This window comes from Dryas octopetala, chromosome 2 (assembly GCF_963921425.1).
Source record: "Dryas octopetala chromosome 2, drDryOcto1.1, whole genome shotgun sequence".
Lineage (NCBI taxonomy): Eukaryota > Viridiplantae > Streptophyta > Magnoliopsida > Rosales > Rosaceae > Dryas > Dryas octopetala.
In genome coordinates, this window is record NC_141367.1 from 16,234,031 (window position 1) to 16,250,229 (window position 16,199).

At 36.5% G+C, this 16,199-nt stretch overlaps 2 protein-coding genes across 3 annotated transcripts; one reads left to right on the plus strand and one right to left on the minus strand.

Moving 5' to 3' along the window:
* The first annotated feature begins 1,551 nt into the window (after positions 1-1,551).
* Positions 1,552-5,000, plus strand: CIPK21 (CBL-interacting protein kinase 21). Of its 2 annotated transcripts, XM_086232368.1 has the most exons (15): positions 1,553-1,971; positions 2,107-2,169; positions 2,269-2,340; positions 2,439-2,546; positions 2,639-2,710; positions 2,836-2,889; positions 3,045-3,170; positions 3,253-3,342; positions 3,434-3,559; positions 3,642-3,749; positions 3,844-3,963; positions 4,044-4,109; positions 4,185-4,259; positions 4,347-4,456; positions 4,550-5,000. In XM_086232368.1, the coding sequence occupies exons 1-15, from the start codon at positions 1,810-1,812 to the stop codon at positions 4,605-4,607; spliced, it is 1,410 nt and encodes a 469-aa protein (XP_086088494.1). In that variant the 5' UTR covers positions 1,553-1,809; the 3' UTR covers positions 4,608-5,000. The 2 variants fall into 2 exon arrangements, with proteins under 2 accessions (XP_086088495.1, XP_086088494.1); XM_086232369.1 differs by lacking the exon at positions 2,639-2,710 and having other exon boundaries at positions 1,552-1,971.
* Positions 5,001-7,648: 2,648 nt separating this feature from the next.
* LOC147293477 (uncharacterized) lies at positions 7,649-14,129 on the minus strand. The gene is made up of 10 exons (XM_086232370.1): positions 13,648-14,129; positions 11,654-11,721; positions 11,054-11,124; positions 10,574-10,852; positions 10,005-10,168; positions 9,845-9,900; positions 9,686-9,738; positions 9,446-9,566; positions 8,376-8,473; positions 7,649-7,997 (listed from the first exon to the last, which is right to left on the minus strand). Exons 1-10 carry the CDS (start codon positions 13,980-13,982, stop codon positions 7,926-7,928), a joined length of 1,317 nt encoding a protein of 438 aa, XP_086088496.1. The 5' UTR covers positions 13,983-14,129; the 3' UTR covers positions 7,649-7,925.
* Between the last annotated feature and the right edge of the window lie 2,070 nt (positions 14,130-16,199).

Sequence of the window (16,199 nt, forward strand, 5' to 3'; positions counted from 1 at the left end):
AGAAATTCCATGCATGGTCATAGTACCACTGAATGTAGGGTAACAACCACCAAAAAGAAAAACCAAGAAAACACATGGCCTCTATATTTGTAGAACCCATTGTCGTGCCAGAGGGCAAAAAGAAAAAGTGCATCCATGGATTAGCTTATATGCATACATTATTATAATACACAAATAAAAGTCAACATTGGTTAAATATATCTATATATATGCTAATATGCTTGGACTTTTTCAAGTTATTGATAAAAAAACAGGGACCTTTTTTAAGTTATAGAAATCGATGAAACCCAAAGTTTATGCAACCACACTTCAATGTTTAGGGCTCTTTCCAGCTGTTGGTTATAGGGATTGAATTTCTGATCATCAATTTTCTTCTGGGTTATCATTAAAAACTAAAATTAGGTTTGAAAACTGAATCTAGCTTGGAGATAAAATTAAATAAGAACTATTCTATATCAAAAAATAAAAAGTAAAAGTGAAAACAGAGACATTTACCTTATCTTCGACAGCTGAACAGTGAAATTGGGATCCTCTCTATGGGAATAATTCAAGAGGTTACAATGCTTCCACACCCTCCAAGAAAAAACCACCAACCATTTGTGAAGAATAGGAATGTAAAGTTGATCACTTTTTTCCTCCATCAGAATAAAATAGAAAACGTGTGGCAAGTAGTAGAAAAAATAGAAAACGTGCACAAAATAAAAAAATAGAAAACGTGCACAAAATAAAAAAATAGAAAACGTGTGGCAAGTAGTAGTACAGAAAAAGTATTGGTTGCTAACTTGCTATAGGTTTTTCTTCAAATTATGGGAAAGTTTTGACCATTATGCATTTATGCTAGGGATTCATTTTTGCTTACGGTGAGCATTACCATCATTATAGATGGGTGACATATGTCCCACCAACCATAATTGTTGGACATGTGTCACTCATCCACTATGGTGATAATGATCACCACCACTTTTTTATGATGAGCAAAAATGGACTCTTTATGCTAGTATTCAATCAAATTTGCCAGGTCCTTTCCCTTAGCCAACTATCTAACAATTTTTTTCCTTTACAAAAATTTTGGTGCCACTCACCGTCCTTACTCTTTTCTATTTATTTTTGAAAATATAAATAATAAAAAATAATTAAATAGAAATCTAGAGCATAAAACCGATATCAACATAAAAAAATATAAGAAAAACTTCTTCAATTCTAAATATATTGCCAATTTGCAACCTCCGCTCAAATTGGAACGATAGTTGACCTAGCTCCGACATAAGTGTTGTTTAATTTATTAAATCCTTGGTTAAGCAACTTAATTAATTTTCTGTGATGTTAAGTTGGATTGCACAATTGTGTATACATTATCCTTGTTAATGTTGTCATTGACTCAATATTATATGAAAACGCTGCTTATAAGGCTTGATTGATACCAACGGCTACCTTCCATTCAAATCAAAACACGTTCCAAAAATTCATACCAACTAGCCAACCAGTCATAGAACCTTCCATGCAAAGACTCACAAAGAGACGCACAAGATGGAGCTCTTCCAAACCTAAAAAAAAACAAACACTTGGCTCTGAATTGTGACCCTGACTCATGAACATATATCAACCCAGACCACTGGTATGGAAGCTACAAATGAGCACGAGTTACTCACCAAATTTGACCGGGTGTTTTGTGTATTTGAACAAGATTTACAGCAGCCAGGATACAAAAAACATCTGCAGGGGATTTAGAAAGAATTGATTGCTATCTGTTGGAGAAACAACAGAACATTTAATCTGTAGTGTATTTGGCTTTTCTCAGAAATCAAAGACATGGGATTTTCCAACAACATAGGGAAGTACCAGCTCGGCCGGACAATCGGAGAAGGTACCTTTGCCAAGGTTAAGCTGGCAGTGAACAGCACCAATGGACAGTATGTTGCCATCAAGATCCTTGATAAGCATATGGTCATGGAAACCAATCTCAAGAATCAGGCAAAATTCCAAACCTTTTGATCATCTGTTCCTGTTTATTTTCTAGGACAAAGAATTCAGAGAAAAAACAGAACAAAGTTGTTGCTACAAAACATTTGCTGCTTCTTACTGATACATACATCCATCAAATTTCAGGTGCAGAGAGAAATTAGAACAATGAAGCTTCTAAACCACTCCAACATTGTACGCATACACGAGGTAATATATCTTTAGCAGTTGCAGGTTTTGGTAGTATATGAATTTTAATTCCATTTTCTTGAATTTAGAGGCATTTCTTGTGCCATATTTAATTTATAGGTCATTGGAACAAAGACAAAGATTTACATAGTAATGGAATATGTAACTGGAGGACAAGTCTCGGACAAGATGGTGAGACTCATCTAGCTTCATTTCTGATCCAAAAATGAGTTTTGGGGTAGCTTTTATATGTAGTGCACTTTCTAATTCTGTTTGGAACTTTTTAAAAGTTGTATGCAAAAAGATTTAGTGAAGAGGAGGCAAGAAAGCTTTTTCAGCAATTGATAGATGCAGTGGACTACTGTCACAACAAAGGTGTATATCACAGAGATCTAAAGGTGATTACAACTTAAACACAACCATACACACCTTTCACAAATTCTCTACTGGGAGTTTCCTGGACTGACAAGGACTATGGCATCTTATGCAGCCAGAAAACTTGCTTTTGGCCAGTAGGGGAAACCTGAAAATATCCGATTTTGGACTTAGTGCATTGCGTAAGGTAGCAACAAATTTTGCAAATTTCTTATGTTCTTGACCCTGTATTTATATATTATTCTCTTTTCAACTATTAAAATCTGACAATTTCAATGGCTGCTTGGCTGAAATTCTGATCACAATCAACAGCCTGGAGAGCTGTTATCAACAGCATGTGGCTCTCCAAGCTACGTAGCTCCCGAGGTATGTAGCTTGTCAGATTCTGTTTCATGAAGTTCTAATTGTGTACAGAGAAAGAAAAATTATCAGCTCAAAATGTCTAACCATTGTAGAGTACAAAAATCTAACCTGAATTGCATTCCTTCCCATGGTTGACCCTTTAATATATTCATGAACAGCTGCTTGTGAATAAGGGATATGATGGAGCAGCTGCAGATGTTTGGTCTTGTGGAGTGATTCTCTTTGAATTACTTGCTGGTCATCTACCATTTGACGACTCTAGCCTGATGAATTTATATAGAAAGGTATACTTAAAAAGCATACAATAAGAACCCCATTTCAAATACAAACAAATTCCTATATCTGAAAACTCTTGCGCATGCAAAGATATCCACAGCAGAGTACACATTTCCACAGTGGTTTACAGAAAGCCAAAAGAAGCTGATCTCCAGAATATTTGATCCAAATCCTAAAACGGTATAGCTCTTACACATTCCACACTCCAAGAGTATTTTGCATTAGATTAGTGCAATATATAGTCTTATACGTACCCCTTTTATTACTGCAGCGAATAACAATACCAGAGATTGTCGAAAATGAGTGGTTTCAAAAGGATTATGTGCCTACATGTGGAAATGATAGTGATGAGAAAATCTACTTGGATGATGTTAATGCTGCATTTGACTCAATTGAGGTGAAAAGCTCAACATAATGCCAGAATCTCACTTGTAACCCAAATATCGGATTTATTATTGATGCTATTTTTTTCCTTGCAGGAAAATGTCACGGAGACAAAAATTCCCAAATCCTCAAGTTTTATAAATGCATTCCAATTGATAGCCATGTCAAATGATCTTGATTTGTCAGGTCTTTTCGAGGAACAGGCAAGTTCATAATCAAGTAACAGACTTAGTACTATAGTAGACACCCATCTTTTATGTTCATAACGAATGATGTTGAACCATAATCTTAATTTAGGATGACAAGAAGCATAAAACAAGGCTTGGATCCAAGCATACAATGAATGAAACCATAAAGAAAATAGAAGCTGCTGCAATGGATGTAAGTCTTTCAGTAGCAAGAACAAACAACTTCAAGGTACAGACAACTCATAATGTTTCTTTTTCTTTTTCCCTATTCTCACAATTCATGCCAACTAATGACTTTGTTTTCATCAGATGAAAATGCATGCAAAACAGAAGATGACTAGATGTTGTAGATCATCTGTTGACATATCGGCAGAGGTAAATCATTTTCATGCACTCTTCTAAACTAAGGGTTTTAATTTCAATCTCTCATTACCCAGTGGAAATTGGCAGGTGATTGAAGTTGCTCCCACTCATTGTGTTGTAGAAATATCAAGATCTGCAGGGGATCTTGGACCATACAGAGAAGTATAATGACCATATCCATGAGCTCATCATGCATGTATGATCATAATTTTTTACTTACTGATATAACATTATGTTGAAAATGCTCAGTTCTGCAGCAGTCTGACAAGTCAGCTGACAGAGGAATCTGGTGTGTCATCACAAATGCACGAGTCTGAGGCAGTTAGCATTGAAAGCAAAAGCATCCAAGAAACAGAAAGGTAATCCAAAACTAGTTTCCAATGGTCAATATATGTATATAACACAGATTGCTGCAGTTGGCTCACTAGTTATGTTTCAATTATTATATGCAGCTCTGAGGAGACAAATTCCAAAAAAATTAAGGACCACCGGGGTTATTCATCGTCTTGATTAGCATCTTTTTTTCTCTATACCAAGTTCCTGATGGATCATCCTAAAGGAAGATGTAAATGTGGAGGAGTAAGAAGTTATCAATCATGTAAGGCATGCTTGTAGACTACAGTGCCAATGAAAAATCTGATTTTCAGAAAGCTTTTTGCTTACCGGCCAAAAGAAGAAAGAAAACAACAAGAGGGAAAGCTTTGTGCTTGCTACGAATAGCATTGTGTATTAATTTTGAACATTTTTTCCTCCATTTACTTCTCAGACACAATAAGTTACTGTTACCCTGAAAAATCGGGTGTAAACAGTTACCCAGAGAGTCCCACCATTGGAATTTTCCATTGTACTATACTATAAATGACAGGTAAATAAGTTTCAGGTGCCTTGATTTTGCCCAAAGCAGATCTATTTCTTTGTCCATACATAGATGCATTTTCAAGCAAGAACATCTTCTCAAAAAGTCAAAAGCAATAGCATATAGTAGTTCAGAAAGACTTGTCTGCAAAACAAGTAACATTCCAAAAACCACTATTCCCCACTTGTCATATCATAGAAGACCAACACTAACAAGTGTTAGATTATTAAAAGGTTATGGAGCATGGGTGAGGCTTTTTTTTTCTTTAATACAAGAAAGCCTCACCCATGCTCCATAACCTTTTAATATCAGATCTACAACAAGTAACAAGTGTTAGATTATTAAAAGGTTAAAGAAAAAAAAATCTGATATTCAGAAAGCTATTTGTTTGTTTCAAATGTACTTGTGTTTTAAAATTTTCTCCCATTTTCCTGCTGTCAAGAAGTTAGTTATTCAAATATTTTTCTGAACCTTAGACCACTTACTTAAACAGCAGACAACCCACCAACTAGGCTACAACACTTTGCCAGTTATTCAAAAGTTTATAATAGAGATTGGATTCTCCATTGCAACTTTCATTGTACAATACATGACAAGTTAAGGAATTTGCCTTGATTTTCCCAGAGAACATTTGTTTCTTTGTCTTAAACATATATTCATATTCAAGTTCCAAAGAAAACATCTTTCTCAGATAATCCAATTCGACAGATTAAACAAGTTTAGCATAACAAATCATATTCCTATACCACTATAACATGTTTCTCAATTGACAATCGACAGAATGAACCCTCCATGTTTCCATCCTGCCAGAAGCTATTTGAACTAATTCACTTGATTCTCTTTCATATGCTCACACCTTCTCTCACTTACAACATCATCATTGGTCACTGTTTAATCTACTAAATTAGATTTTAGATTATGAAAATTCAGAATGAACAGGCAACAAATATATTCAGAGTAGGCACATGTACTATGCATACCGTATGGAATGTCAGGAGAACTAAAAGCATCCTAATAAAAGTTATACCATAATTCAAATCAAGGTTTTAATCTGAATGCAGACAACTAATCATAATATATGATAATGCATTACACTACTTGAAGCCGAAACAGTAAAACTCCTCTCAACTCATAAAGTTATATACCTACATAAAACATGTCAGACTTAATTAACCAGTCACATATCTAAGAAATTGAAAAGCATGGCAACAGCCTGCCTCAGCATACTTTTGCAATTGACTTTCCAAGGTAAAAGTTGAGTTTTAAGCCTTTCCAAGTTTCATACATGCATGTAAATTTTACAAAAATTCTTGAATGCAGGATGAAAGATGTGGGTTTAATGCAGAATGTGAGACGACATTCGAACACTGATCAACCATGGGCATTTGAACGCTGTAGCAACATTCGAACACTGATCAACCATGGGCATTTGAACGCTGTAGCATTAATCACGTATTAGAGAAAACCATATAAATTTTATAAGTTTAAGAAAACTAATAGTAACTAGTAAAAGTAAGTTGAAAGAAAATTAAAAGAAACAAAACAATATTATTATAAAAATAAAAATAAAAGAAGAAAAAGAGCAGGAAGAGAAATTATATATTGTTGCTTTTTAATGCCTAATCCCTAATGGTTATACAAGTACATAACTCACAACAGAAACAATGAATCTGCTTGAGTACATAACTTGTTGCTTCTTAGAGTCATTACTGTCAACCAGCTTAAGTTCATATTTTATTGATGTTGCTTCTTATTTCCATAAGCTAATAAGAAGATGGTTTAAAAGACAGGAATGAACATGAGAGCAGTATATTCTCACCCTTTTCTGAAATTTGAAAGTTAAATCTTGATCTTTGTAGATCTTCAAAAGAAATCATTTTCCTGCTGCCAATTGGTTCTTAAGAGCTGCAATTGGTTAGTAAGTAGCAAAGTAACCAGACGAGAGAAACAAAGGAGAAAATATATAATGGTACTAAGAAGTTAGTAAAGTCTTATCTTGCTCTAATTTGTTCTTAAGAGTTGGCACTGGGACAAGACAAACCATCCCTACCAACAACTGTGGTGATGTTTGGTATAATAGAAACATTAGTGAAATGGAAGATATGGAATGTCCATTCCATTGTTTGGTTATTTCCTATCCGGGTCATTCTCAAGTAAGATATGAAGATTTTCAAAGGAACAACACAGCCAAGGCTGAAGAGCTGTTTTTTTTTTTAAAAAAAATACATTTGCTGCATTTGAATTAATGGTTGATGAAAGTTTTAAGGGCCAAGGAGAACAAATATAAACCAACTGTTTTAGAAAGAAAATTAGAAACACCTTCATTACAGTTTTGACAATTTTTAATACTCAGTAGTATCAAGGACCTTTCATGCTTCATATAAGTGCAGATTAAATAAGGATGAAAACCTCCTGCTATTCAACCTGTTTTGTACTCTATTCTGAAACACCAGAACTAGCTGATTCCATCATCCAAATTTTGTACTATGATACTACGAAGTCAATTAACTAGCTACAAATATATATAGAAATCCATGGAACTAATTCTTAAGAGTGCATTTTGCTTACTCCTTAAGTTGCAAGAATCATTCCAGAGATCTGATTTGTTAAAATGGCAGTAGCAAACCCAAGAACCTATTTCAGGTTGTTAACATCTACACTCATATCATAATATCCACACACCAGCTATAAGATGAATCCAACACGAACTCAGATTAATCTATTTCATTGTTTCAATTTATTCAAAGGACTATATAGAATGAGGGTTTAATTACAAATAAAACGCATTCATGCAGAAACAAACAATTGGAAAATGGCTTGCAACAATAATGCAAAATTTTCACATCTCTAGATTTACAATTGACATCAAATATACATTACATTATCTTCATGGGCGACAATGTACATGAAAATAAAGTAAGAGTGCAATCCATTGCTGAATCACCTAGTGGAGAAAATCGTACTTATAGATCTTAGAGAAGGAAGTAATCTATCATATGGAAAACCACATCAGCACCATCAGAATTCAACCAATACCTCTTCACCTGTATATATGAGAGAGTAGATATATATAAGAAAAAGAAAACACAAAACATGAAGCATTTCTTAATGAAAATTAAATTGTTACAACTTGTATGGTTCACTGGGAACTTTGGCAAGTTCTACACATTAAGGGCACAAAAGGGCTCAACATGTAGAAACAAACTTCTACTATAGTAACACAGTCTGCCTATAAATCAGTTCAAAATTACAATGCTCCCTTCAGTATTTTCTATAAAACAGAAATTATCTTTAGAATGGGACAGACTCTGGACCTTTTATAACGTAGAGGTGTTAGAAAAATTAACTAAGAACAAACATTTAAATATTTGTACATGCCAATAGTAAATCATACAAATCATTGCAACAGAACCAAAACTTGCCTGAATGGTATTATGAGCGATATATCGTTGTCGACTTTTCTGAAAGCTGACATCTACTCGTTCCCAAGGAATCTGAGTGAGACCTCTAATCATCTCCTCTACATACAGGAAAGGATGAATGCTAATTAAAACTGGAGGTCAACTAGAAAGGAATTTGAGTATATGACATAAGACAACTTGAAAAGCAATGTAAGACAATACATTTGTCATGAGGTCAGTAATAAGGGACAAAGAGAAAATATGTGTAACAGCAATAAATTGCATGTTGGAAAGGAAAACTAATATGTATTAGCAATGCTACACTCATGCAACTCTGACTTCAGGTTTGAAAGTGTTGTTTAAGGACTGTTGAATTATGCCATTCTCCTGGCATATAAACCCAAAATACTAAAATTCTAAATCATAAGAAGTCATCACTAGAACAAGGTAATTGATAATATTTTTCCCTTTGCTATGTCTCCAATGATCAGCACTCCTCTTTCAATCCTTGTGCAGATAACTGCCAATTCCACAGTATTACTTTTCTATCATCTTTCTCTCCTCTCCAATCCATTAAACTTGCCAGTTCCATTTTTTTTTTTTTTTTGCTTAATGTATACACTAAGATATACACTAATCAATGATATGTGCATGTGAATTTCCATTTGCAATGCCTATATGTATGTTATACATGGATACAAATGTACATGCATTCAAACATACATCTTTTTGTTATCCCCCCTCCAATAATGATTGCCAATTTCTCTTTTTCTTTTTTCACTAATTTTCAGCAAAGTTCCTAAATTATATGTGCACAGAAACAATGGAGAACCGTTATAGCAAGTACCACAACCGTCCTATTTGCACATTGGCTAATTGTTTTACCATTTCAAGAAACTGGCCACCATGTCTGGCCCAAAGGCTCACCAACTGCTAACAAGATCAACTTTTAAGCAGTGAACCCATACAAATTGAACAGTTTTTTCCGTTTGATATTTGATGGAAAGACTTAACTTATGACCTACCCAGTCCCCACTCCAACCTCATCATCTGGGTCAAAGCACAACTCAGCAGGGAAAAGATTGACATACCTTCCAAGTCAATTTTTTGGTCTCGAGCAATTGAAGATGCTTTATTGTGAATGTCATCAAAAGTTTCTTGCTTGACACATAAAATATGTGGATATCTCTCATCTGTTACAAGTAGATTGGACTGCAAATGAAAATTAAAAAGGAAAAAGTTTTTGGAGTGAGTTTGGAACCAGAACAGATATGTACCCTATGAACAGGCATGTGAGACATGAAGTGGACAGGGAAAAAAGCAAGCCTTACCTTCGGAAGTTCATGTTGACGCCGGATAGATGATGTTCTCCACCCAACCATATCTTAAGAATAAGTTAACATAAAACAAGATGGTTCTAAAAAGATGAATATGCAAATATACCATAGATAACAATATTTCAAAAGCAAAATAAACCCGAAAAAGGATACGATCATAATTTGCATTAGCATATGCCACACGGCGCTTAAATGCACGTAATGCTGACCTGCAGAAGTCAAAAAAGATTGTAAAACCATCTACAAATTGATTATAATTGAATGTTTATGAAATCAATAAGTATTATGGACATACTAATACGGTAATACTAACATGAATTTTAAGTCATCTGAGTCATTAACCATTCGAAGGAGAAGGGGAGTTTTGCCATCATCATCATCTGTTAGGAAGAGATGCTTCCCAGATCTCCCAACAATAAAGTGCGCAGTTTGAGAAGCTCTTCTCTCAAGAAAAGGTAGACCACAAAGAAATGGGAGCTGAGGAAACAAAGTTAACAAAACAGAGTTTAAGCTCCCAAGACAAATGCAAAAATCAATCAGAAATAGAGGTGTATGATAACATTGTAGAAAGATTCTCTAAAACAGAATGAAAGTAACAAAAACATTATGAATTCTTAAACAAGCAGCCACATCTCTCTCTCTCTCTCTCTCTCTCTCTCTCTCTCTCTCTCAAAATTAAATAACAATTGAATGACCAATAACAAAACAGAAACTTTAGAATTCAAATAGAAGTATAGAAAATAACTAGAAGCTCACTCACACACACACACCCTATGAAAGAACAACAGATTCTTGCATGTAATGTGGTTACACACACACCTTTGTGTGCCTAAATGCTCAACTTTTATTTAGCCAAAGCAAATACAAATCTTTTTAATCTACCTGTTTATTTCCTCTTGAACCAAGATGTGGTGTTGCGACTGTTATAAAGTTCATTGCTTCCAATCCAGCAATTGTACCTTGGTGAGGCCGGTCAGGGGATTGAGTCAAATTATTTGAATTCCCTTCAATTAAGCAATTACCATTATGACCTGAGGGTTCGGATTTTGGAAAGTGTTCGTACAGCCTCCCGATAGCATACCTTGCAACCAGCCCCCCTAAAGAGTGAGCCACAAAGGATATTTTCCGCACCTCAGACCTATTTCTGACAACAGCTAATACCTGCATCACATATAATTCTAGAATTCAAGATTTACACAAACTTTAATACAAACCTTCTAATATTGGTGTTTATCTTTGCAGTTTTCTGTTTTTGTCCATTTATTAGTGAGTACCATTAGAAAATACCCATGTTAGGATAGTTTCATAAACCAAGGCCTACTATGCTAAAACTTGAGGATTGATATGTTATTACCAAAATACCTCTTCAGCTAACCTCTCACCCATCTTGTCAACACCATCAAATGTCATTCTTGAAGAGTTACATTCACTGCCTGCAAGAAAAATACAAAGTCAGAAACAATCATGTATTCTGGAAAAGACTATTATTCCTATAGTAAATTTTCAGCAAAAAAGGAGGACCTTGCAGAATTCACAAGTTTTGATTATGAACCGCTTTCATATGTTTTTACAGCATTAATTAACCACATGAACATTAATTATTAACAGATAATGTGGACAGAGGGAATGATTTGACACAACTTTATAAATTATGGGGGTAGTTTTTTTTTTTTTTTGACAAAACCCCATAAATATAACCAGGTTTCTCTGTATGTATAAGTAACTACCAGATGTATTATATAGTTTAGATTCAGAACAGACTTGGACAGAGTATTTTAAACATCTTTTCACTCAGGTTTGTACTAGGAATTTAGTATATAGTCAAATTCAAACTTGAGTTCTCACCAATAAATAAACGTTTACAAATCGAAAAGGTACTATCTTAGATATGTAATTACTTAGGTTTTTAAGAATCTTAATGCACATGTAAAGAGGAGACCATAAGTTACAAGAAGCACTCACGGTGCACAATTACTTTATCAGGAAGCTTTTTCACAAACTGATCCGCAGCATATCTCCAATCTGAAGCACTGAAATCATGGGAAAAGAATTTCAAATGACATGCAGCAAAAACAGGTTTACAAAATGAAAAAGAGAATGATTGATGAGGGAAGGCAAAAATAAGAATTTAGACTATTAACATGGGAGTATTTTCAATTAAATAGAGGGTGAATACTGAAAATAAGTATGTCAAAATCCAAATATATGAAGATGACATATAGGGAGTGGAAGAAAGGCGAAACTGTTTGAAATCACAGATCGGCAGACAAGTTCAGGCTACAAAAGTAATATGAAAAATGAGATCGGACCACTTGTTCAGCTGTGCATCCCTTTGAGGGGCAGGCTTTGAGAGCTATACAGTTTACATAGTTTTTTTTTTTTTGCAAGGCTCTAGTGTATGTTAAAAGAATTTGCAAGAGAAATAGAACCATAAAGAACCTATAGTGCTAAAAGGGAGAATCAGAGAGACTGAACCATAAATGAATTAATTCATTTAAAAAGAGATACCAGCAACTAATTTATCGTAAATCAGGCAACCTGATAGAACGGTAGCAACTAGTTTATTCAAAATCCTCAGCATGCATGTAATTTGTATTACTTTTAGTTTTTCCTTAAAAAAAAAAAAAAAAAAAAAAGAAGGAAAAACTGACAGAACAACATATTATTTCTTTCCAAGCGTGATCTTGGTTTAAATTGGCTTGGATGTTGGACAAGCCAAGCTCAAGCTTAAAGCTCAGCCAACTCCACTTAATAATAAACAGTAGGGAAAAAGTAAATACATAAGCAAATAAAGAAAAAAACATGTAACAAATAACAAAGAGATTTAAATGCAGAAACAGAGAAATGAACACTGATATGTGTGCAGGTTAGATGATCCAACCCAAAACTAATTGGCAACTGGTTGGAGAGGCCCAAGATCTTATATATTGCTATGCAAGGCTTCAACTTCCCGATGTTGGATTCTTTCCCAACAGGCCCCTTCATGTGTGCCACGACTTGGAGCCAAACACGTGTACAACTTATATTGAATGATGTGGGAGCACGTGTCGCTGTTGGGCCATTACAGGTAGATTGCTCACTCTGATAGCATGTGAATTCAAGCATCCACCCAGAACCAATTGGTAATATGTGGAGAAGCCCAAGATCTTATATATTGTTATCAAGGATTCAACTTCCCAAAGTGGGATTCTCTCTCAAAAATATTTAATATTTATTAAGATGAAGTTAAAAAAATCCAAGCTAGATTATTTTGTGTCTAGATTTCTATATTTTATCTCGAAGTTAAGAAGTATGAGTGTCACGATTCAAGCTCAAACGAACGATCTGGTCTCAATTTGAACATGAGCTGTCTCAATGTGACGAAATTCGAGCTGCTAACGAGCTTTACCAGCCAAGCGTACCAAAGTTCAAGCTTAGTATTTTGTTTGAGCTTGGCTTATTTATTATACTAGCCAAGCTCAAACAAGTCAAAGACAAGATCAACACAACACAAACTCGAGCTAGCCAATTTACAGTCCTAATTAAGTTTATATGAGAACTGCACAACAAAATATACAAAGCAACCAAGGGCGGATTTAAATAGCGCCTAGGGGCAATTGCCCATACCAAGACATTTTGCCCCATTAAATTTAGGTTATTGCCCCAGCTTGGTTGAATTTTTCCTTGAAGGATGGGGGAAAAATATTTTGCCCCTTGAGTGCTTCATGCCAATGTAAGCACTAGCCTGCATTGCCACAAGGCAATGAGGCATACCATATCCCTTTCTACTTATTACCACAAGGTCCACAACCCACTTTTCTAGTGATATGGCTGGCAGGTAAATTGCTATCATGTATACCACATAATACTATCACATATAGCATAACTATAAATCTGCACATATAAACTGAAAAAAAGAAAAAAAAAAAAAAAAAAAAAGAAGACATTTTATGTAATTAAAATGGTGAAGGGCTTACCTGCCAATAATTCCATTGACCATAATGACAAGATGTTCGGGCACGGCGTTGTTGGCGGCAGCTGCGGCGGCATCGAAGACGTCCACTCCACCGCTGTCAAACTCGACCTTAATTCCCTGGGGGCGGGGGTCTCTGAAGCAGCCTGCGGCCACAATTCGGTGCAGGAAGTCCATCCTGGTCCTCCGAGTGACCACCCAGAGCCTTCTACTGCGCTCACAAAAGGACGGAAACCCTAGCTTACTGGAGGAGCTGCACAGAAGCTCGTGCGAGCGCTGCTTGAAGGTGAGGTTGAGGACCGGAGCTGCGGAATTGAGCGGTGAATTGGCTGCGATCATGTGGTTGAGAGAGAGAGAGAGGGAGAGATTGAGATTTTGGGGATTAAGAAAAGTGTGAGCAGTGAAATAAATAGAAGCTGCTGGGAATGATGGTGTTGGAGTTGGGGTCTCAGACTCACTCTCAGTTGAATAAATCTACGCGCGGAGATTACCGGTTTTTCAAGAATATATATATATATATATATATTTTGGGATATATATGAACTTTTTTAAAACAGATTTTGTTTTGAATTTTTGAAGACAGAGACAGGGATTGAAGAAGAAGAAGACAACCAAATTCAACCAAGTCAAAAATTCAGCCCAAATAATAACACGTGCGTATTAAAACATGAATAACGCACGTGTTATCATTTTTTCCCATGTCAATGCTGCTGACCCAGCTATGCTAAGTTGCGAACCAATTTGATGTGACCATCCTTACCTGCTGTTGCAAGCTGTACATGTCGCGTATTCGGTGTTACCGACTTATTTTATTGTGAGTTTTAATAGTTTTCTTCTTCTAGAAAGAATTTGATCTTCACTTTATATGGGAACGAAATTGCTCTTCAGAGTAACTTTGTATTTGTTTGTTGTTGACTTGTTGCCCTAATTGAAAATAGGGATATTAGTCATTAATCTTTTAAAGAATCTAAAACCATTACTGTTACTTTTAGGGGTGGGTATCAGTTTAATTAGGTGGGTCGATTTGAGACCTAAACCATCGGCCGACCCAAGGGGCTCGGTTTGCAATGTCAACGACGCATAACCGACTCGTTTCTTTTCGATAGGCTCAGTTTGGGGTGTTGTCGGGCTGTGGGTTATGTTGGTCGATTTTGGTTTGAATTTCGAGTAAGGTTGCGATGGTGGCAAGCGGCAATCGGCAATTGGAGATAAAGGACTGTGGGTGATCGACTTGAGGAGAGTAGAAAGGGGATAAATCTTGTATGGGGCATGCCCCACTGAAGACTCACTCGAGTAGAAAGGTGAGGAGATTTGAGAGGATATGACTTCTTAAGAGAAGGGAGTGGCTCGAGACTCGAGATCGGTGCGCTGTGGAGGTGATTGGTGGTTGACTAGCTAGGTTATTGTTGATTTATGAAGGTGGCTGGTTGAGAGAATATTCAAGAGTGACAGAGATTAGGGGTGGGCATTAGGACCGAAAATACCGAAACCATCACATTCCGTGCCATTCCGTATCATTTGGTCCCATCCCGTTTTTTTTTTTTTCAATCCCGTACCGATCCCGTCCCGTACCGATCTTAAACGGGATGGGATCGGTCCTGAAGGTTCAATACCGGGATGATCCCGTCCCGTACCGAACAATTAAAAATTTAATTATTTAATAATTTAATGGGCCCAAATAGGCAAATATCACTAAACCCATTTTATTTTTTAACTTTCAGTCTTTCACCCAAAAACCCAACCCACACCCGCTCACGGCCCAATGGCCCAAGACTCCCAAATGGCCCAAGACTCCCAAATGGCCTAACAGGCTAACAATCCTAATTCAGTAACTTATTTCCTAAATGCCTGAAATGAAATATGAATCACCTCACCTGATCCCTAAAATTCGAAAACACTCAAACAGACTACACTCTACAGTAATCCACTAATCCCCAATTCTGAAATCTGAATCACTCTCACAGTTTCACTCTCTCAGACTTCAGAGACTCCTCCCAGCGGCCACTCGCCCTCGCAGCCCAACCCTCTCCCACCGGCCACTCGCCCTCGCAGCCCGACCCTCTCCCAGCAGCCACTCTCCCTCAGTCCCTCGCATCCCACTTCAGATTCAGACGAAGTGCCTCTCGACGAAGTGTCTCTCGCATCGCAACCCTCGAAGCCGTCGCCGTCTCTCGTCGTCGCCGTCTCTCGTTGGGTTTGGGATCACTTTAATCGTTGCCGTCGACACAGCCTCTCTCCCCTCGCCGTCGCCACAGCCTCTGGTCATCGAGTCGCATCGCACCACTGCGCGTCGCACCACTGGCAGCCTCTCTCCCCTCGCCGTCGCCATAGCCTCTGGTCATCGAGGCACCAGCTTCTGTCGCCGTCGCCATAGCCTCTGGCCATCGCACCAGGCATCGCACTTAATTTCTACCATATCTTGTATGTATATTAATTGGTTTTTACTTTTTAGTGAAACTTAATTTGTTAACAATATTAATTGAGTGACATTAATGTTTATATTCCAGATGCTGTTGTGGGGATTTCTATAGCAATCTTGATCCTTATCTTCTCTGC

Bases quoted from the DNA above. Each gene is read 5' to 3' on its own strand.
- CIPK21 (XM_086232368.1), top strand. From the start codon at position 1,810: ATGGGATTTTCCAACAACATAGGGAAGTACCAGCTCGGCCGGACAATC. The intron at 3,560-3,641 runs GTGAAAAGCTCA...TTTTCCTTGCAG, and splicing joins CTGCATTTGACTCAATTGAG to GAAAATGTCACGGAGACAAA. The intron at 4,260-4,346 runs GTATAATGACCA...GAAAATGCTCAG, and splicing joins ATCTTGGACCATACAGAGAA to TTCTGCAGCAGTCTGACAAG.
- LOC147293477 (XM_086232370.1), bottom strand. From the start codon at position 13,982: ATGATCGCAGCCAATTCACCGCTCAATTCCGCAGCTCCGGTCCTCAAC. The intron at 8,474-9,445 runs GTATGTCAATCT...TCCTGTATGTAG, and splicing joins CCAAAAAATTGACTTGGAAG to AGGAGATGATTAGAGGTCTC. The intron at 7,998-8,375 runs GCAAGTTTTGGT...TCATATATACAG, and splicing joins TCGCTCATAATACCATTCAG to GTGAAGAGGTATTGGTTGAA.